The sequence below is a fragment of the Neomonachus schauinslandi genome, chromosome 3 (genome assembly GCF_002201575.2).
Source record: "Neomonachus schauinslandi chromosome 3, ASM220157v2, whole genome shotgun sequence".
Lineage (NCBI taxonomy): Eukaryota > Metazoa > Chordata > Mammalia > Carnivora > Phocidae > Neomonachus > Neomonachus schauinslandi.
In genome coordinates, this window is record NC_058405.1 from 164,023,459 (window position 1) to 164,046,610 (window position 23,152).

General features: G+C 37.1%; 1 protein-coding gene across 1 annotated transcript in view; it reads left to right on the forward strand.

The window, feature by feature from the left end:
* The window catches only part of ADAM23 (ADAM metallopeptidase domain 23), a 169,516-nt gene that overhangs the window by 98,889 nt on the left and 47,475 nt on the right, over positions 1–23,152 (forward strand). Inside the window, exons 7-10 of the mRNA XM_044913386.1 lie at positions 8,068–8,140; positions 12,185–12,261; positions 14,289–14,354; positions 21,566–21,637. Of these exons, the coding sequence (XP_044769321.1) occupies positions 8,068–8,140; positions 12,185–12,261; positions 14,289–14,354; positions 21,566–21,637 (288 nt within the window). The remainder of the gene's footprint in view (positions 1–8,067; positions 8,141–12,184; positions 12,262–14,288; positions 14,355–21,565; positions 21,638–23,152) is intronic.

Sequence of the window (23,152 nt, forward strand, 5' to 3'; positions counted from 1 at the left end):
TTTTCCATCTTTTTGTGTCTTCTTCAATTTCTTTCATGAGTGTTCTGTAGTTCCTAGAGTAAGATCCTTTACCTCTTTGGTTAGGTTTATTCCGAGGTATTTTATGGTTTTTGGTGCTATTGTAAATGGAATTGTTTCTCTAATTTCTCTTTCTACAGTTGCGTTTTTAGTGTATAAGAAAGCAACTGATTTCTGTGCGTTGATTTTGTATCCTGCCACATTACTGAATTGCTGTATGAGTTCTAGTAATTTGGGGGTGGAGTCTTTTGGGTTTTCCACATAAAGTATCATGTCGTCTGCAAAAAGAGAGAGTTTGACTTCTTCTTTGCCAATTTGAATACCTTTTATTTCTTTTTGTTGTCTGATTGCTGTTGCTAAGACTTCTAGTACTATGCTGAACAATAGTGGCAAGAGTGGGCATCCTTGATGTGTTCCTGATCTTAAGGGAAAGGCTCTCAGCTTTTCCCCATTGAGGATGATATTCACTGTGGGTTTTTCATAGATGGATTTTATGAACTTGAGGAATGTTCCCTCTATCCCTATACTCTGGAGAGTTTTAATCAGGAAAGGATGTTGTATTTTGTCAAATGCTTTTTCTGCATCACTTGAGAGGACCATATGGTTCTTCTCTCTCCTCTTATTAATGTGTTCTATCAATTGATTGATTTGCGAATGTTGAACCACCCTTGCATCCCGGGGATAAATCCCACTTGGTCGTGGTGGATGATCCTTTTAATGTATTGTTGGATCCTATTAGCTAGGATTTTGTTGAGGATTTTGGAATCCATATTCATCAGGGATATCAGTCTGAAATTCTCCTTTTTGGTGGGGTCTTTGCCTGGTTTGGGGATTAAGGTAATGCTGGCCTCATAGAATGAGTTTGGAAGTTTTCCTTCTGTTTCTATTTTTTGAAACAGCTTCAGTAGAATAGGTATTATTTCTTCTTTGAATGTTTGGTAGAATTCCCCAGGGAATCCATCAGGCCCTGGACTCTTGTTTTTTGGGAGGTTTTTGATCACTGCTTCAATCTCGTTATTGGTTATTGGCCTATTCAGGTTGTCAATTTCTTCCTGTTTCAGTCTTGGCAGCTTATAGGTTTCCAGGAAGGCCTCCCTGTCATCCAGATTGCTCAGTTTATTGGCATATAGTTGTTGATAATAATTTCTAATAATTGTTTCTATTTCCTTGGTGTTAGTCGTGATCTCTCCCCTTTCATTCATAATTTTATTAATTTGGGTCCTTTCTCTTTTCTTTTGGGTAAGTCTGGCCAGTGGTTTATTGATCTTATTAATTCTTTCAAAGAACCAACTTCTAGTTTCATTGATCTGATCTACTGTGTTTCTGGTTTCTAATTCATTGATCTCTGCTCAAATTTTAATTATTTCTCTTCTAATGCTTGGCTTAGGCATCGTTTGTTGCTTTTTCTCTAGTTCTTTAAGGTGTAGAGTTAGTTGGTGAATTCGGGATTTTTCTATTTTTTTGAGTGAGGTTTGGATGGCTATGTATTTCCCCCTTAAGACCGCCTTTGCAGTATCCCATAGGTTTTGGACCGACGTGTTTTCATTCTCATTGATTTCCATGATTGTTTAAGTTCTTTGATTTCCTGGTTGACCCAAACATTCTTGAGCAGAGTGGTCTTTAGCTTCCAAGTGTTTGAATTTCTGCCAAATTTTTTCTTGTGATTGAGTTCCAGTTTAAAAGCGTTGTGGTCTGAGAATATGCAGGGAATAATCTCAATCTTTTGGTATCAGTTGAGACCTGATTTGTGACCCAGTATGTGGTCTATTCTGGAGAAAGTTCCATGTGCGCTCGAGAAGAATGAGTATTCTGTTGTTTTAGGGTGGAATGTTCTGTAAATATCTATGAGGTCCATCTGGTCCAATGTATCATTCAAAGCTCTTGTTTCCTTGTTGATTTTCTGCTTAGATGATCTGTCCATTGCTGAGAGTGGAGTATTGAGGTCTCCTACAATTAATGTATTGTTATCAATATGACTCTTTATTTTGGTTAACAGTTGGCTTAGGTAGATGGATGCTCCCATGTTGGGGGCATAGATATTTACAATTGATAGATCTTCTTGTTGGATAGACCCTTTAAAAATGATATAGTGTCCTTCTGTGTCTCTAATTACAGACTTTAGTTTAAAATCTAATTTGTCTGATATAAGAATTGCTACCCCAGCTTTCTTTTGAGGTCTGCCGGCATGGAAGATGGATCTCCATCCCTTTACTTTCAGTCTGGATGTATCTTTAGGTTCAAAATGAGTCTCTTGTAGGCAGCATATGGATGGGTCCTGTCTTTTTATCCAATCTGCAACCTTGTGCCGTTTTATGGGAGCATTAAGCCATTCACGTTGAGAGTGATTATGGAAAGATATGAATTAATTGTCATCATGTTGCCTGTGAAGATGTTGTTTTTATAGATTGTCCCTGTAAACTTCTATTGTATATCACTCTTGGGGTCTTTCTCCTTTTATAGAACACCCCTTAATATTTCTTGCAGGGCCGGCTTAGTGGTCACATATTCTTTCAGTTTCTGCCGGTCGTGGAAGCTCTGCATCTCTCCATCCATTCTAAATGACAGTCTTGCCGGATAAAGTATTCTTGGCTGCATGTTCTTCTCATTTAGTACCCTGAATATGTCTTGCCAGGCCTTTCTGGCTTGCCAGGTCTCTGTGGATAGGTCTGATGTTATTCTGATATTCCTCCCTCTGTATGTAAGGAATCTCTTCCCCCTAACTGCCCTTGAGATGGTTTCCTTGGTTCTAAGATTTGCAAGTTTTACTATTACATGCTGGGGTGTTGGCCTGTTTTCCTTGATCTTGGGAGGGGTCCTCTCTGCCTCTAGGATGCGAATGTTTGTTTCATTCCCCAGATTAGGGAAGTTCTCAGCTACGATTTGCTCAAATACATCTTCTAGTCCTCTTTCTCTCTCCACTCCCTCCAGGATTCCAATTATTCTGATGTTGGAACGCTTCATGGTGTCACTTATTGCTCTGATTCTATTTGCATGGATTCTGAGTTGTTTTTCCCTGGCCTCCTCTTTTCCCTTTTTATCTATTATATTGTCTTCCAGGTCACTTATTCGTTCTTCTGCCTCAGTTACCCTAGCTGTTAGATTATCTAGATTGGATTGGATCTCATTGATAGCATTTTTAAGTTCTGCCAATTCAGCTTTCATTTCTGCCCTTAGAGACTCTATGTTGCCATTAATTGATTTCTCCATTCTAGCCATTGTCTTCACAATTGCTAGCCTGAATTCCATCTCCGACATCTTGGTTATATGTGCATCCATTTGTAAATCTGCAGCATAAGTCATAATCTCTGAGTCTTTTCTATTTTGGGGGCTCCTCCTCCTAGTCATTCTGTTGATGGGTGTTTGAGGGAATGTATAGAGTCCAAATTATTGACCAGAACCCAAGCAAGATGCACCTGTTTTCTTGGGACCTTAGGGTTGCTGGCCTGTTGTTTTCCCAGCCTGTCTTCTGCGGGAGGGGCCTGCCCCCGCTGTTACTCAGGCAACCCTGGTGGGGCGGAGTTGCCCTGCCCCCCTGTGGGGTGGGGGATGGGCTCAGCGGGAATCAGTTTTGGGGGCTTTTGTTCTCTGGCAGCTTTCCCTTGCGGCTTTCTGCGTCTCTTCCACGAGTCAGAGCAGAAGAGACTGTTTCCAACCCTCTGCCTCAGAGCAGAGAGATCGCAGTCTGTTCTTCAGTGAGCTCTCCAGGCCACACTGTCTCTGTTTCTGTCCGTGCTGCTATAAACTGCAGCAACCTGGGTTGTGTGCCCCTCCGCAGTGCCCCCAGTCCTGCCTCCAGATCGGGGCACGTCTCTGCCCTTTGCGCTTCTAAAACCACCAGCTGCTCCCAGTTCGCTCTGGGTTTCTGTCCCGGGGGCTGCAGTTCACAGGCGCGACCCCACCGCTCTGGGTTTCCACCCCGGGGGCTGCCCTAGAGTCCTTTCCCCGCCGCTACCGGTCTGCGAGTCTGTGCCTGTCCCCAGCGAGCGAGCTGTCGCTCACCGGCGGTGTAGGATCCCCACGGCCAGGATCCCTCCCGCTGCCGTTTATCCTCTGATATCTGCCCGCGGAATCACGGCTCCCCGCTTCGTACCTCGAAACTAACCGCCTGCGATATTCTGTTTGTAGAGATCCAGATCTTTTTACATCTTAGGCTGGTTTCGTGGGTGCTCAGACTGGTCTGGTAGATATCCAGCTCAATTCCGGGGACCAGTTGAAATAGGGTCCCCTACTCCTCCGCCATCTTTCCTTCTCTCTGCGTAGCTCTATTCTTAACATCCTGAGGAACCTCCATACTGTTTTCCAGAGTGGCTGTACCAGCTTGCATTCCCACCAGCAGTGTAAGAGGGGTCCCCTTTCTCCACATCCTCACCAACATTTGTTGTTTCCTGTTTTCTGCCCTAAACTCAAGTTCTCATCGAAACGTCCAGACCCTGGGTGTGAGCAACGTTATCATGCTGTAAAATGCCTAGGCAATAACTCAGAAAAATACAAGTTGTTTTTCTCATCACACCAGGCCACATACCAGTAAGGAATGATAAGAGGCAATAAATCTAGGTTTTTGGAAGTGAAGGCACTTCTTTCCAGTCTATAGAGCAGAGTGGACATTTTGTTTTGTACTGACCCACTTCTTTTCCTTTGAACTAGCTTTTATTTTCACTTCTTCTTTAGATAATTGTATGCCTATAAACATATACTTAACTTTTATAAGAGTCTTCAGTGGGAAAATTTGTAGTTGAACTATGATTATATTAGATAGCATTTAGTTTTGTTTAGAGATAGGGAAGAAAATAATATTTAGAGTCATGCACAGGCCAGCAACCCAGATAAGAAACCATAAGGACATTGTGCTGAGTGAAATAAGTCAGACAAAGGAAGGCAAAAACTCTATGATCTTGCTTATATGTGGAATCTAAAAGTACTGAACTCAGAAGCAGAGAACAGATTAGTGGTTATCAGAAGCCAGTGGGGGAAATGCGTGAAGGAGGTCAAAAGGTACAAACTTCCAGGTATAAGATAAATAAATTCTGGGATGTAATGTACAACTTGGTGACTATAGTATCTTTGTATTTTTGAAAGTTGCTAAGACAGTAGATCTTAAAAGTCCTCATCACAAGGAAAAAATTGTGATGTGATAGATGTTAACTACACTTATATATTTTGCAATATATGCATATATCAGATCATTATACTGTACACCTTAAACTTATACAATATTACGTATTATTATATCCCCATAAAATTGGACTAAAAAAGGAATCATATACTCTACTAGTGTTGCTCACTAATAGAATGAAAACAAATCTGAAATTTGATCTGTATTCATTAGGTATTGTAATGAGGGCTTACTACATACTGGGTACTATTTTAGGTGCTGGGGATAAAGTGGTGAATAAGACAAACATAGAGCCTGAGCTTTATGGAGCTTTTAGTCTACAGGGGCAGACAGGGATAAACGGGATGAGTAAGTAATTACATACTGTTTGTTAGATAATGTGCTAAGGAGAAAAAAAATGAAGCCAAGGAGGTAGATTTACAAGGAAGAGCAAATGAGATGGTACTTTTGAAGGAGGACTTTCAAGAAATTAGGGAGCTGGAAGAGCATTCCAGGAGAAGAGCAAATGCAAAGGCCCTGAGGCAGGAGTGTGTGTTGTAGGAACTTTGAGGGGCCCAGCTAGGTTGGACAAGAGTGGACAAAGGGGAGAGTGGTAGGAGATGAAGGCTCTGAGAAGTGGAAATAGGGAAATCATACCAGTGAGAAGAACTGCTAATGGGAAAATAGTATTTTGAGAGCAATCAAGTCAGAATATTGCAATCATTTGATGGGGCGCAGAAAACTTTTTTTTTTTTTTTTTTTTTAAAGATTTTATTTATTTATTTGAGACAGAGAGAATGAGATACAGAGAGCATGAGAGGGAGGAGGGTCAGAGGGAGAAGCAGACTCCCCGCCGAGCAGGGAGCCCGATGCGGGACTCGATCCCGGGACTCCAGGATCCTGACCTGAGCCGAAGGCAGTCGCCCAACCAACTGAGCCACCCAGGCGCCCAACTTTTTTTTTTTTTTTTTTAATCTGCAGATTTCACCTGTAGATAAAATAAGTTTTGACCCAGGTACTAGCCATTTAGACTATTGATCATCACAGTTGAACAAACATTTTTTGCTGTGGCAATGTATATATAAATATGGAGTAAGTTTCAAATTTGAGACAGAAGTGTCATTTAACTTTAAATGTTTAATGTTTGCTTAAACCTGTATCATTTTTCAACTAGTAAGTATAAAAATTACTGGATAATGAAGACAACCACCCTTAGATAAAGTCATTTTGATTAAGTAAAATGTTTTTCCCCTACTCTAGTGGTAGGTAAATAACTTGTATACAGCAAGATTATTTGACTTGGTACACAAACAATTGACTTTGATTTCTTGTGCTGATTAATGGCCCTGTTATGCTAAAAAAACCCCCAAAGAACAAAACAAAAACCCCAAATAACGACTCCCTAAGCCTCATAGTTTTCAAATATGTAAAATAAGATGGTTTTTTTCAATGCATCCCCAATAGGGCAGTTTTGCAGGTTTGATGAATTAAGAAATGTATGTGACTATGTTTAATAAACTGTTGAAGAAATTTATCAGTACAAACTGTTATCGTCATAGTATTTAAAGCATCGGTTTTACATTGTTATAGCCATAATCATGTTCTTCGGGGGCTGATTGTTCCATGCCTACTCCCTTTTCTCTTTTGCTTTCTTCCTTACTCCCTACCTTTTGTTCATGTAACAATCTGTCTTCATCTTCACCATGAGGAGAGGGAAAGGAACAGTGCTTGAAACTTTAGTCGGCTTTTAAAATTGTGTTTCTAATCCAGTTGTGAGTTTCTTTGCTCTGAGTATCATTTCACCTGTTATCAGAATTAAGAATTTACTGAACTTGGATTTAGATTTGTTGATGTTTAGTTTATTATTACTGGTTTTAGCATGCTTTACAGTAAGTCACGTAATATGGATGGGATATTTCTAATAAGAATTCATGTTATCTCTCAAGCAGTGAATAGCAAAACTCTTAATTATTGTGAGTCTCATATGTAATCTATTAAGAACACTTTTTAAATAACTAGTTTTCTGCTTATGAAACTAATACATCATAGGAAATTTGGAAAAGCAAAATAAGCAAATACTTAACTACATTGTAATTTTCCATGATCCCATCCTGGAGAGAAAAACTTCTCTTCACCTTTAGTATACATTCTTCCAGTTTTTCAATGATATGTTCTTATATATTTTTAAAATAAATTGAATCATTATTCTGTAATAAAATTTTAGCTCAATGATGGATCTCTCTGAGTTGCAGTATTTTTATTTGTAAAATAAAGATGATATATGCATTATATAGAGTTCTTGTGAGGATTAAATCAGGTAACGTGTACATTAACAGTGTCTGGCACATAGTATGCGCTCAGTAATGGAAGCTGATAGTAAATAATAGGAATGGAAATAAGATGTTTCTAGAAGTGTAGTTTCTAGGGCAAAGGATATAAATATTTTCAAGGTCATTGATAGACATTGCTAAATTTCTCTTTGAACTATGCTCCCAATTTATTCCTATCAGCAGAGTATGAGAGTGCTTTTTACCTTGAAACCATAATAACTATGGTTATTATAATTTTAAAACCTTTGCCAACAGGATGGGAAAAACTGGTATATCTTTTTTTTTTAATTTGCATTTTGAAGGAGTATTAAAGCATTCATCATTTTTTTATACGTTCATTGACCATTTATGTTTCTTTCTTGTGAATTTCCTATTCATGGCTTTGAAGAAAGCTGTTTCAGAGTAGCTAATAAAACTATGCTTTTATCTACACTGGAGCAATTGAATGGTGCACTATTTTTTAAAAAATTAAAGTTTCAATAAGACATACTTTTCATTTTTGATAGCTAAAACATTAGCATATAAATGTTCCCATTTTAAGAAGGATATTGGAGAAAGTTCTAACACTCTTCCGTAGAAGCTTGATCACATCTTGCTTTTTAATGGTCCACAATTGTTTTGTTTCAGAAAAGCACAGGTCGACCACATATAATCCAGAAAACCTTGGCAGCACAATATTCTAAGCAAATGAAGAATCTCAGTAAGTTTTAATTAAGATGGCCATTTTATTTTATGTAATAGGAGCCGTGCCTTGGGGGAACTCAGTGCGCATGCAGGAGGTGAAATTGCTCTGCAGTGAGCCGTGTGGGTGGGCAGTGGCATGAACTGTGGCTGGTGTGGAATGAGGCCTGGAGAGAGTCGTTGCCGATGGAAATACTGAAAGAAGCAGCCCAGGAGTAAACCTCTGTTAGAACCAGACAGTGTGGCTAAATTTAATGGTGATTTGCAATGAGGCTCATCCTTAAATTTCTCTGACAGTTTACTGCTTTTTAGACAATTTGTATTGTCTTGCTCTTATGTTCTGGTCCTGAGGTATCTTAAGCACACTGATGTTGACGAAAGCTTCTTTTGGATTATTGGGGTATGTGATATTGCTTCTGTACATTAATGCCAAAAGTCTTCAATAATTTATGCAAAGTCTTATGCCATACATCATTTTTAAATCTAAAATGAATTAAGCACAGTGAAATTCTCTTAAATTTTCAGATACTGAGGGTCAGATGGTTGTAGGTCAGATATGCATATTCTAATGAAACTTGAATGGCTCGTTACATTTTTGATGATGTTTGGAAGAATATAATATTTGAATTATAAATTATAATTTGTGCATTACGAACAGAATTAGATTTGTGACCATGAGAATGTGAAATGTTTAGTGACCAGCATACTTTCTTCACCTTAGTTTATTTTGATTTTGAGATGATGTATGCTATCGATGTTGCTGTTTCTTCACATAATATTTTTATTTTATTTTATTTTATTTTTTGCATCATGATAAGTATACTCTTTAATTCCCATCACCTATCTTACCCATCCCCCTCCCCCCCCACCTCCCTTATGGTAGACATCAGTTTGTTCACTATAGTTAAGAGTTTTCCTGGTTTGTCTCTTTCTCTCTCTCTTTTTTTTTTCCTTTACTCATTTCGTTTGTTTCTTAAATTCCACTTAGGAGTGATATCACATGGTTTTTGTTTTTCTCTGACTGACTTATTTCGCTTAGCATTATACTCTCTAACTCCATCTCTGTTGTTGCAAATGGCAAGATTTCATTCTTTTTTATGGCTGTGTAATATTCCTGTGTGTGTGTGTGTGTGTGTGTGTGTGTGTGTGTGTGTACACCACATCTTCTTTGTCCTTTCATCTGCTGATGGACATTTGGGCTGTTCCATAGTTTGGCTATTGTAAATAATGCTGCAATAAACATCGCGGTGTATATATCCCTTTGAATTAGTGTTTTTGTATTTTTTTGGTAAATACCTAGTGGTGTGATTGCTGGATTGTAAGGTAGCTCTATTTTTAACTTTTTGAGGAACCTCCATACTGTTTTCCAGAGTGGCTGCACCAGCTTGCATTCCCACCAACAGTGTAGGAAGATTCCTTTTTCTCCACAGTCTCACCAACACTTGTGGTTTCTTGTGTTTTTTATTTTACCCATTCTGACAGGTGTGAGGTGATAGTTTTGATTTGCATTTCCATGATGATGAGTGATACTGATCATCTTTTCATGTGTCTCTTGAGCATCTGGTTATCTTCTTTGGAGAAATGTGTGTTCATATCTTTTGTCCTTTTTTTATAATTTTTTTTTTTTTTTTTTTTTTTTTTTTTGTGAGTTTTTTTTTTTTTTTTTTTTTAGAGAGAGAGAGAGTGCATGTACAGCAGAGGAGGGGCAGAGGGAGAGGGAGAGAGAGAATCCCAAGCCGGGTCCACGCCCAGTGTGCAGCCCAATGAGGGCTCAATCCCACAACCCCGAGATCATGAGCTGAGCCAAAATCAGGAGCTGGATGCCTAACTGACTGAGCCACCCAGGCATCCCTCTTCTGTCCATTTTTTAATTGGATTATTTGGTTTTTGGGTATTAAGTTGTATCCATTTTTTATATATTTTGGATACTAGCCCTTTATCGGATATGTCATTTGTAAATATTTTCCCCCATTCAGTAGGTTGCCTTTTAGTTTTGGTGATTGTTTCCTTTGCTGTGCAAAAACATTTTATTTTGAGATAGTCCCCATAGTTTATTTTTGCTTTTGTTTCCCTTACCTCAGGAGACATATCCAGAAAAATGTTGCTATGGCTGATGTCAGAGAAATTATTGCCTGTGCTCTCTTCAAGGATTTTTATGGTTTTAGGCCTCACATTTAGGTCTTTAATCCATTTTGAGTTTATTTTTGTGTGTGGTGCAAGAAAGTGATCCAGTTTCATTCTTTTGCACGAAGCTGTTGTTGAAGAGATTGTCTTTTTCCATTTTATATTCATTCCTCTTTTGTTGAAGATTAATTCACCATATAATTGTGGGTTTATTTCTGGGTTTTCTATTCTATTCCGTTGATCTGTGTGTCTGTTTTTATGCCAGTAACATACTGTTTTAATCACTACCGCTTTGTAATATAACTTGAAGTCTGGAATTGTGATACCTTGAGTTTTGTTTTTCTTTTTCAGGATTGCTTTGGCTATTTGAGGTCTTTTGTGGCTCCATACAAATTTTAGGGTTGGTTGTTTCTAGTTCTATGAAAAATGCTTTGGTATTTTGATAGAGATTGCAGTAAATCTGTAGATTACTTTGAGTAGTGTAGACATTTTATTTTTTTTTTATTTATTTTTTTATTTTTTAAGATTTTATTTATTTATTTGACAGAGAAAGACACAGCGAGAGAGGGAACACAAGCAGGGGGAGTGGGAGAGGGAGAAGCAAACTCCCTGCCGAGCAGGGAGCCCGATGCGGGACTCGATCCAGGGACTCCAGGATCATGACCTGAGCCGAAGGCAGTCGCTTAACCAACTGAGCCACCCAGGCGCCCTAGTGTAGACATTTTAACAATAGATGTTCTTCCAGTCCACGAGCGTGGATTGTCTTTCCATTTCTTTGTGTTATCTTCAGTTTCTTCCATCCGTGTTTTATAGTTTTCAGAGTACAGGTCTTTCACCTCTTTGGTTAAATTTATTCCTAGATATTTTATTGGTTTTGGTGCAATTGTAAATGGGATTATTTTCTTAATTTCACTTTCTGCTGCTTAATTATTAGTGTATAGAAATGCAACAGATTCCTGTACGTTGATTTTGTATCCTGTGACTTTACTGAATTCATTTGTCAGTTCTAGTAGTTTTTTGATGGAGTCTTTCAGGTTTTCTCTATACAGTATCATGTCATCTGCAGATAGTGAGAGTTTTCCTGCTTCCCTACCAAGATGGATGCCTTTTATTTCTTTTTTGTTGTCTGATTGCTGTGGCCAGGACTTGCAGTACTCTATTGAATAAAAGTGGTGAGAGTGGACATCCTTGTCTTGTTCCTGACCTTAGGGGAGAAGTTCTCAGTGTTTCCCTCTTGAGTATGATGTTGGCTGTGGGTTTTTCATATAAGGCTTTTATTATATTGAAGTATGTTCCCTTTAGCCCTACTTTGCAGAGGGCTTTTATCATGAGTGGATGTTGTACTTTGTCTAATGCTTTTTCTGCATCTATTGAAGTGATCATATGGTTTTTATCTTTTCTCTTATTGATGTGGCATATCATGTTGATTGTTTTGTGAATATTGAACCACATTGGTGTCCTGGAAAGAAATCCCACTTGATTGTGGTGTATGATTTTTTTTTTTTAGGTATCATTGGATTCAGTTTGCTAATATTTTAGTTGGGGATTTTTGCATCTATGTTCATCAGGAATGTTGGTCTGTAGTTCTCTTGTTGTGGTGTCTTTATTTGAATTTAGAATCAGGGTGATACTGGCCTCATAGAATGAATTTGGAAGTTTTCCTTCTGATTCTATTTTTTTTTTTAAATAGTTTGAGAAGAATAGGTATTACCTCGTCTTTAAATGTTTGGTAGAATTCGCCTGAGAAGCCATCTGGTCCTGGACTTTTATTTTGGGGGAGTTTTTTGATTTCTGATTAAATTTCAATGCTGGTAACTGGTCTGTTCAAATTTTCTATTTCTTCCTGCTTTAGTTTTAGTACTTTCACATATTTTAAAAACATACTCCCATTGAACTGCAGTCAAGTATAAACTTTTGTATTCCCTTTTCTTTTACACAGGTATGGAAAGCAGAGACCAGTGGCCCTTTCTGTCTGAATTACAGTGGTTGAAAAGGAGAAGGAAGAGAGCAGTGAATGTGAGTGTGGCGTTGAACCATAGGTGGGGCCACTTCATTCAGTTAAACTGTGTGCCTGAAATCACATAGTATCTGAGTATATCTAAAGCAGTTGAGATTTGGGTAACATCCTTTCACAAACCAAAACAACAAACCAAACTCTTCCTATGGTTTGCGTCTTATAGGCATATTGCTTTTTATTCAGCTTTTTCTATTTGATGTAAACTGGTTACAGTGTCCTATGAACCCTGATGGCATATAAGGAATGTATTATTTTAGCTTCATTTTCAGAGCATTTTCTTATGAAAAGTACAGTGCATTTTTTCTATTAAAAGTACGGCAGACTTTTTTTTATATGGCTTATATAACATTATGAAGCATTTTTGTTCACCAAAAAAGTAAGGGGTAGTACTAGGTTTTGAAATGTTGGCTCTTTGTAGCTCTTTCAAATTGAAAGCTCTGTTGTACCAAAATTTGAAGCTGGATGTTTTCTTGAGGATCTGTTTGACCATTGGTATCATGACAGTTACCAAATAAGAATCATGTAATTATATAATCAACAACTGTAGTATAGCTCCCATGTATTGATAAATGTATAGGAGCTTTGTAACTGAAATTATGTCCCTAGTCTTTTTCATAATAGATTAGAAAGCTGTAATGATGGGGACTGTTTCGTAATTACATGGTGAATGCTATGTAACTGAGAATTAATTCCACAGCATATAGATTACATGGTAATTTACTAGATAACTTAATGAGTAATTATACTGAAAATTGCACATTTTAGATAATGTTTTGCTGAATGTATTTTTTTGTGAAAAAATTAGACCACCAGTCATCAGAAACTTAGTTTCAGGTTAAATCATCCTCTCTTTTATGAGCCTGTCTTCATGTTATGGTGATTATAGATACAAATTTTGTTTTTTTACTTAGAGTTTTTTTTTCTCACTCTTGAAGATGTGGTTGGTAATAATAAGTTTTATATAGGCTACTGACATTTCACTACAGTCCACCCCTATCAAATATAAACTGATCAGTGACCTTGTACATAAAGAAAAAAAGAGTCATCGTTATTGGTTTTCAACTACGAAAAAAGAATGTCCAAATGATAATTAAAATGCTTAGCCCTTGCTCTTAAAATTAGGAATAATCAAAATTTAGAAGCATTTAGAAAATAGTAATTATCAATGTTTGTTCCTTTGAGAAGTTGTGTGGTTAAGATTTAGTACATTATTATTAAAATTTCACTCCAGTGAGTTAATGTTTCTTTTGACTATATTGATAGCTGTTTTCCACATGTACTGTGCTGTTCTTATTAAATGAGCTTTAAGTAGATTTCCTTTGAAGTTTTAAGTAGATAAGAATCTTTTTTACCACATTTTAATGCCAAAGAAATTGAGATTTATTTATTTTAGCAGAATTATACTGTACACTTTTCTCTAGGATATTTTTACATATGAAAATCATATAAAAATAACATGGGCTGGGGGTGCCTGGCTGACTCAGTTGGTGGAGCATGTGACTCTTGATCTTGGAGTCATGAGTTCGAGCCCCATATTGGGAGTAGAGATTACTTAAAAAAAATCTTAAAAAAAAAAAACCACAGGCTTTTCTCTATCTTGATGAGTATTTTTTTTTTAAGATTTTATTTATTTATTTGACAGAGAGACAGTGAGAGAGGGAACACAAGCAGTGGGAATGGGAGAGGGGGAAGCAGACTTCCTGCTGAACAAGGAGTCCAATGCGGGGCTCGATCCCAGGACCTTGGGATCATGATCTGAGCTGAAGGCAGACGCTTAACAACTGAGCCACCAGGTGCCCCTATTTTAATGATAATTAAATACAGTTCTTTTCTGAATACTTGAATATTTATCCACACTTTACAGTCGCTGTCTTCGATTTTGCTTAGCAAGTTTGTTCCAGGGTGTTTTTTTATAAAGTAGGCAGCAAAGCGTTCTTTTTGAAAAATTCAAAGTCAATCTATAAGTTAATAGTCAGCATCAGAGATATATCCACCACCATTCTGACTATATTTTTATTTTCCACAGCCATCTCGTGGTGTGTTTGAAGAAATGAAATATTTGGAACTTATGATTGTTAATGATCACAAAACGGTAAGAATATAAAGAATCAGTGAGTTTTAGGCCTGGCAGCCTGCTTAAGAAAGAATACATTTCACTGTATATTGAATCATTATTTGTTACTTACTAGGGCCAATATATTTAGATGCTTTATTTCTTTGGAACTATTGAATGACTTGATTTATTTCATGGTGTTTGGAAACACTGGGCTTTATAGAATTTTCACAACTCTAATAAATAGATGAATATTTAGTGGTTATGATGAATGGATTGAACTATTTGTTTGACATCTTTTACATACCTTCATTTAAAATTCTTATCCTCTACTTTTCTTCTTCTATGTATTTGGCCACTACTTTCTAATTTTATTCCATGTCTTTGTTCTGAGAACATTTTTTTCTTACTAATTATTATGACTTGTGGCAAATGTAATTATAGGAAGTGAAGATGTATAATAAAGGCATATCCAAAGAGACAATCTTTGATGATTTATCTTCTTTAAATTTTGGAAAGATGAGTAATATTGTGCTACTTATGTCAAAGTACAGTGTGATTTAATGTGTCATCTCAATAACATTTAAAAGACATGGAAAATAATTATTGCCTCCACTGGCTGTTCTTGAAAATAGAGTGGAAACTTTTTTTTTTAAAAAGGTTTCATTTATTTATTTGAGAGAGAGAAAGCGAGCATGAGCCAGGGAGAGGGGCAGAAGGAGAGGGAGAAGCAGGCTCCCTGCTTAGCAGGGAGCCCTACTAAGGGCTGGATCCCAGGACACCGGGGATCATGACCAGAGCTGAAGGCAGATGCTTAAGCGACTGAGCCACCCAGGCACCCTGCGTAGAAACTTTCTTAACCATGTTTTACTTAATCGTGTCCCTTGTAAAACAGGTTGGCTGAAGCCTAGAGCTTTCTAAAGAGTCTTGTCCAGTAGGGTGTTTGCAAGTATAACCAACACTTGGGGTATGCTTAAATATTTAACATCCAGCTCTCTGGGAAAAAAAGCCTTGATTTATAATGGTTACTGATACCTGTGATGTAAATACTCCCATCATGGCTGATTTCAAGCTACTGGAGTGAGCTCACTAAATGAGGAGCTGGGAAAAGTTGCATCCAGTTCGCTCTTGTGAACTGTTGGGAGCTGGCTCCAGCACCCCTTTGCTGCACCTCCCAGACTGTGTAGGCTCGTTGTACTTCTTGTTGTAACTATATAATTTAATTTAAGAAATTGTATAAACCAAGACAAAGAGTAGTTGTTTTTATGAAAACTGAGTTATATTTCTGGAAAGATGAGACTATTTTAAGAAATACTTAAAAGTCAGGTATGGGTGACAAACTTGTAGAAGATTGCAACAAAAATTCAGATTGCTTTGCATATATCATTAAGTCCTTGTTTTACTTTAAGGAGGCCAAATTAGATTAGTAGACGATAGGGTAAAATGACAGTGTGAAATTCTATTAGTAGACCCTACTCGAGAAAAGGCCTTGAAACCATAAATTTAAAAATATGGTGACTTAGGGGCGCCTGGGTGGCTCAGTCGTTAAACGTCTGCCTTCGGCTCAGGTCATGATCCCACGGTCCTGGGATCGAGCCCCACATCGGGCTCCCTGCTCCGCGGGAAAGCCTGCTTCTCCTTCTCCCACTCCCCCTGCTTGTGTTCCCTCTCTTGCTGTGTCTTTCTCTGTCAAATAAATAAATAAAATCTTTAAAAAAAAAATATGGTGACTTAATTTATTTTTAAACTTTTATTTGATTCTCTACATTAGCAGACTTTTTTTACTAATTGCCAAGTACTGGTTCAGTTATGTTGAGTATTATTCAGTGGAATACCTGTTAATTATATATGCAGATTTATTTTATTTACCAGTAGCTTTTAAATGTATTGCTTGATATATGTTAGAAGAAGCAGAGGAGAGGTTCTCTCTGGTCAGAAAGAAAACCAAATGTGTAGACAGCCATTTTAGATAATGAAGGCTAAACTAAGAGTTTCAGAAGGACATTTGCTTGAAACCCCAAGATAATTTTTCATCTGAACTATTTTTGTTGATTGGGACATTGAAATTTTTTGTAGGTACTTCTCAGTCCTTAGCGTTGTGGCATGAAACTATGGCGTTAGACACTTCCGCTTTCTCTAATATCCATTATGCAAATACTTTTAAAGTAGTGGAAGGAATAACTGTGATACGGTCAATGCCTCTAAATTCACAAAGCACCTTCACAGAGAGCTGGGAATGAAGAGAACCCTTCTCCAACCCATGACTTTGATCTCCACATCTCCTGTTCCACCATACTCTAAAACTGTCATCAATCAGAGTAGGTATCAGTAACTGTATAAATAGGAAACAATAATTTTTAAAAAATATTATATACTTTGAATTTATATTTTAATCCTTTTAAATGGAAGCATTTAAATAATCTTGTCTTTATCTTATGACTATAAAACAGCACCCTCCCATTTAAAATATCATTTTCAGGGGCACCTGGGTGGCTCAGTCGTTAAGTGTCTGCCTTCGGCTCAGGTCATGATCTCGGGGTCCTGGGATCGAGCCCCGCGTCGGGCTCCTCGCTCCGCGGGAAGCCTGCTTCTCCCTCTCCCACTCCCCTTGCTTGTGTTCCCTCTCTCGCTGTCTCTCTCTCTGTCAAAAAAAAAAAAAAAATCTTTAAAATATCATTTTCATATATGGAAATTTTCTGCACTCTATACCATATATTCTGTGATAAAGTTACCTTCTCTATCCTAGCAAATTTGTTAATGGTAAACCTTGGTAATTATTTTATTATTATTGTTATTAAAATTGAGAGAGAACTAGTCATGATATGTTCATCTATCTTTGAAACTAGAATAAAAGAACTGTAATTTTCACTGATAAACTTGGAAGGAATACATAGTAAGAAATTAAATAAAAAGAAAGCTTTATTTTCGAGTAGTAATAATACCTAAAGTAGAAAGAAATTACCTAAGTGATTTCTACTATTTAAATAAACATTACATCTGGGCTAATAGGACAGAATATTCCTTTTGCTTTGAGACCAGGTTACATCCTAGTCCCACATAAGTGTGTCATTTTATAAGGATTTTTTTTCTTTTGAGAGGTGAGAAAAAAGTTTTTTAAGGTGTGCTTTATATGAAATGAAGAAAATGAAGATTGTTTTTGAATTTGATTGCCACAAAGAAGTAGTAAATCAGAACATGGGTCAGAGTCCTGAAATTCACATTTTGAAGGTAAAACTGAACTAGAATAATTAACATCTGTTTTTTTAATACCTGGAGTTTTACTGTTGGCTTTTAGAATGATCATCCTTGAAATGACTCATCATCATACAATCTTTGTGCTAGATGAGGCAACACAGTTGTTTTGATAACTGTCACCCTAAGATTGAAAATCAAGCTCTAATTTTAATTTTTTTCAAAAAGCAAATTTCTTTAAGGGTTGTAATTGTTCAGGAAGGAAAAATAAATTTGGCACTTTAAATGTAAATTATTTTCAGTGATCACAAAATGTGAAAGTAAGTTTTATCATAAATGGAGATTGCACATTTTTCTTTGTATGCAAAATTATTCCTCATTCATGCAGGAAATAGAAACATTTTGCCTACATTCACATTCAAGCTAATCTCTTTAATTCAGAGTAACCTAATATTGGCTTCCTGAAAAAAGGCAGACACCTTATTTTGAACAAGCATCATGTTATTGGTGGCTTTCAATTAGGAAAGGAAAATCCCTCAATTTTGTAGAAAGCATCTTGGTAGCTAGCTGGTGGAAGCTAATTTGTAAGCCAGTTATAGCCTTGATAAGGGTCTGCAAACATTTCTTTGAGCCACTTGAGCTAAATATAAATATGAAAAGCCTTATTCTAATAGAAAATTGATTGAAATATTTTAAAGTGCACGAAAAAAGTTTTGCTTACATTTTTGCTGTATCCATACGTACAAGTCCGAGTGCAACTGTGTTATCGCTCAAATATTTTTCAATTTAAATCTCAATTTGAACCTTATTTAAAAACCACTATACTTTATGGGCACATTAACAAATTACAAGTTCTCATCAAGAACTGTGATTTCTTGGGAATATATATTAACTATTTTATCAGAATTGTTAGCTGGAAAAGTTTATCTCCTATCTCAACCCAGAGTAGGCATTGAATTCCAGCTGTGTGACCTTGGATAAGTTCTTTGTCCTCTCTGAACCTCACTGTCCACATTTCTAAAATGGTCTAATAAAACCCACCTCATAGAGTTTGAGGAGCAAATACTTGTTGTAGGAGAAACACTTATAGATCCTGGTAAATCTTAGCTGCTCAATTAAGTGGAACTTCAAGTGAACAAATCTCATGGGTACCCTAGCTGTCCTCTTTCGTGCTCTCTCACTCTCTTTCATGCTGCCGCAGTGGACATGGTTGATTATGCTCTCCTATGTGAAACATTTTCTTCATCTTTCGGCTTCTGTTGACACAACAGCTCTCCCACTTTACTGGCCCTTCCTTCTTAGTCTTTTGCATCTGGCCTCTAGGATTATGGGAGTGCTCATAGCTTGGTTTTGGGCTCTCTTTTCTCTCTATAACTCTTGCCAATGTGAACACTTCCAATCTCTCAAGAGCATCCAACTCTTGGTTTCAGCTCAGGTCATGATCTCAGGGTCGTGAGATCGAGCCCCACATTGGGCTCCGAGCTCAGCAGGGAGTCGGATGGAGATTTTCTCTTTCCCTCGGCCTCTGCCCCTCTCCCCTCAAAATAAATAAATAAAATCTTAAAAAATATATATCATGACTTTAAATTTATCGCTCTTTACTTTATGCCTCTAGCCTCCTGAGTCCATACTTATGTATCAACTGTCTACTTGCATGCCAGCTTCAGTACTGAATAGGCATCTCTAACATTTCTAAATCAGCACTCTTGATCCCTTAGTCCTAAGCTTCTCTTCACCTAGTTTTTCTCATTATTTTAAATGTCACCTCTATTCCCCCAGCTATTCAAATTCAAGACCTGGCAGTCATCCTTTATTCTTCTCTTTCCTCACCTTCCACATCCTATACATCAGCAAGTCCTGGGAACCCTACCTTCATAGTGTGTCCACCCACTTGTCTCTGCAGATGTCCAGCCTTCATTATCTTTTACCTGGACTCTTGCTTCCATGCTTGACCCTTTCTAATTCACTTACCCCACAGCAGAGGGAGCTTTCTATAAAGGAAATCAGAGGCATGGAAATTAAAAATATGAAATAAGTGAAAAACATCGCAACATCAAAAAAGACTTCATTAATTTTTTAACTTGCATCTCATATTTTCGCATGATCATTATACTACAAAAAGAAGTCTCCAAAATGGACAAATTAATGTTCAGAAGCAAAATAAAGTTAATTGTCATAGGTATATAACACCACTGCCTTAGAATAGGTGTCAGTTAATATTTTTCATTTCTTTTTGTAATATGTGCTTCTTAATGTAAAGACTTTTAATATTGTCATCACCCCAAAGGAACTTAATGCTGAGGCTTTTGCTTTTACTTTAAAAAATATCTTTGAAATTTTTTAGCATGTGGAATTTGCTGGACAACTTAAAATGCTTAGCTATTTACAGCAACTTCTTTATGCCAGGTTTGAAAACCCTGTTAAAGTGCGTTAAGATTCTTAGATCAATATGATGTTTTTGGCCCAGTTACATGCACAGATTGATGTTTACCCTTAAAGAACACATGGAGACAGTGTGGGTCAGATTATGATGCACGGTGACAGCAGTAACATCAAGTCTGAGTCCATTCTGAGTCCAAGTCCATTCAGGCTGATCTAACAAAACACCGCAGACTGGGTGGCTTATGAATAACAGAAATTTATTTCTCACCGTTCTAGGGGCTGAGAAGCCCAAGATCATGGTGCCAGCAGGTGGTGAGGACCTGCTTCCCGATTCATAGGCAGCACCTCGCTCTGTCCCCACTTCCTCTGGTGCAAGGGGCAAGGGAGCTCTCTGGAGTTTCCTTTGAGGCACTAATCCCATTCATTAGCCTTCTGCCTCATGACCAAAGCATCTCCCAAAGGCCCCACCTCCTAATACCATCATTTTGGGAGTTAGGATTTCAACATATGAATTTGGGGGGATATAAACATTCACATCATAGTAAGTGTTATAAATGCAAAATGGTAATAAATTAGTGAATGCTACCAATAACACAGTACTGATTTATTGCACATTTGTCATGGGTTGTCATTGTATGAAGTAGCATAAAAAATAAATACCAGGTATGTAAGCATGAAGACATATATTCTTTGTTTAAAAAAAAAAACGTAGTACCGGGGTAGAGAGAGAATGAAATGAAGAGAGCCTGACAAATTTATAGTATGAAAGTGGGCAGAGGAGGAAAAAAAAATAATTTCATGGATTTCCAGAGTAGAACCGTTTTTAATCTTTATGAAAGATATGTTACTAAAGACAGATTTTAAAGATTTATGGTGCAAATCTGATTCAGTAGTTTTGAGTATGTCCTTTTTCCTAGTAGAGGGCGTGATCCCCCTGTGGTAGACTCCAGTTTTCAAATGTCCTCTCAAAGACATACTGTGCAGTATTCTTTGCTAAAACTGTAGCCCTCCAGATGTTGTTATGGAATTATTCTATTAATTTATTTTTATTTATTTTCTTAAATAATCATAAATAACCATAAACAATCTTAAACTATCCACGCACTTCATTTTTACTTTTTGTCCCTCCTTTGTTCTGACTTGGAACAGTCAAAAGCCAAGGCTTCATTTGGAGGAGGCATTCTTCTGAAAGAATATACTAAAATGTATAAAAAATGCGTTCTATATCATGGCCAGTATCTAAAGTGCTGCCTAAGAAATTTTCTTGGTCAGTGTCTGGTCTTGAGTTTAAAGGGAGAAGGGTGTCCAGTTGGGACTAAATTTCTTGGCTAAGCCCTTCGTAAACTGTAATGGTTGTTTCAGTGAACACAAGAAGATTGCATTTGTAGACATTAAGACTGAATGAACTACTCATTTCTCGGGTGTAAAGCTTCTCACACAGATTTCTACAGGTTCTCTCCATACTTGGAACTGGTACAGGTGTTTTAGATGGAGTTTTGCTGCCTAATAGAGAAATCAAAAAAACACCACTATATCCAACATGGTGCGAGCAGAATTGTCTATTTTTAATCCCTATTTGTACTATTGCTGTGAAGTGTCTGCTTTTACTGAAGTTTGAAATTTGCCATTAAATTATGATTTGGCAGTAACTGGTTTATCCTTCCCCCCCCCCCCAGTATAAGAAATACCGCTCTTCTCATGCACACACCAATAACTTCGCAAAGTCCGTGGTCAACCTTGTGGATTCTGTAAGTATCCCAGTTTTCTTGAACCTATTTTCCCAAGACGGGATGGTTTATAAAAAACACCATCCTTAAGCTCATCTGGCTAAGAAATTTCCATATATTTGCCTGATAAACATATATGGTCTGCTTCCACGAAAAGTAGTGTTATCAAAGTTTTGGGGGCAGTTGGGTCATTCTCGGTATGCCAAAGATGCATTAGTGTTGCTTCTAAGTGATGTCTAGACGTCTTTGTCACCCAGCCTAGAGGGACAAAAACACTAGAGAAAATTAACTGCTAAAAAGAGTGTAAATTACACTTGGCAAATGAGACTTTGTTAATGATGACCAGTTGAGCTTATTGTCTTAAATATATTGCAAGAGAGCTAATTGATTGAGGTGGAGTATTTTTTTTTTTAAGAACTCACATTTATTTTCCTAGTAGTGAATGCTTCAGATTTTATTTCTAGATGACAGAATTAAGTGCAGTCCCCCAAATAAAATTAATTTGAAACAGTAAGATATATGTCTCCTTACAAAGACTTCTAGCTCTATAAATCATTCATATTGATATTTTTTCCCCTCTCATTTTGTAAGTTACAGAGAATAATGTTTAAGATTTTCTTCCTTTTTCCTGATTTAGGTAGAATTACATAGATGTGAATATTATTTGTTATGTTCCAATAAATAGTTCAGTTTGGCTAGTCATAGATTAAATATAGCATACTACTTTGTTTTCTAATGTAAAGTGCTATTTTGTTCAGTTAAATCTATTTTTATCTGATATTTATGGTATGTTCCCTCTTAACTGGGAAAAAAAAAAACTTTTTATGAATTGCCAACTGTCTAAATGATACTTATTTCCTCCAAAGAACTGCCTTTGAAACAGTCCCCAAACCTTTCATCACGTAAATACTCACAACATATACCTGTAGGCACAGCTGAGTAACGGTGTAATACAGGTGGATGGTCATAGTGAGCCATATAGAGTTAGGATTGAAATTCTGAAAGCCAGTTTACACCTGGTTTATTAATCTTCTGTAATTTCAGCTCTTGTCAGCAGTCTTCTCAGAAGAAGACTATAAGTGAATATGGAAAAGAGAAGTTGCCAAAGCTGTTGACTTGGTAGCATCTCTGTGTTGGTCATTCTACCATGATTGAATAGAACCACATCTTGCAAAGTGGAATTGGGTTCTGAAGCTGGCTAACTAATCTTTAAAAGACATTACATTTAACTCGCTTGTTGTAAAATCATTATAGCTTTGGGTTGATTTAGGCATGATGATATTCCTTTTCTTCAGTGTGTTCAAAGATCACCCATTATTTTCTTAATTAGCTTGAAAATAGGACAAAATGATAGCCATCTTTGAAATTGCTTAATTGTGTGAATTGTTTAGCATCTGGGCCAAAAGAGGGAAAAACAGATTCATATCACCCACTTCCCCCTCACCATAGGGTGGCCTCACTCCCAATATTTAAACTGTATCTTTCTCGACTTTTGGCCCAGATCTAGGATACCCTCCCACTGTTCTTTTACGTGTC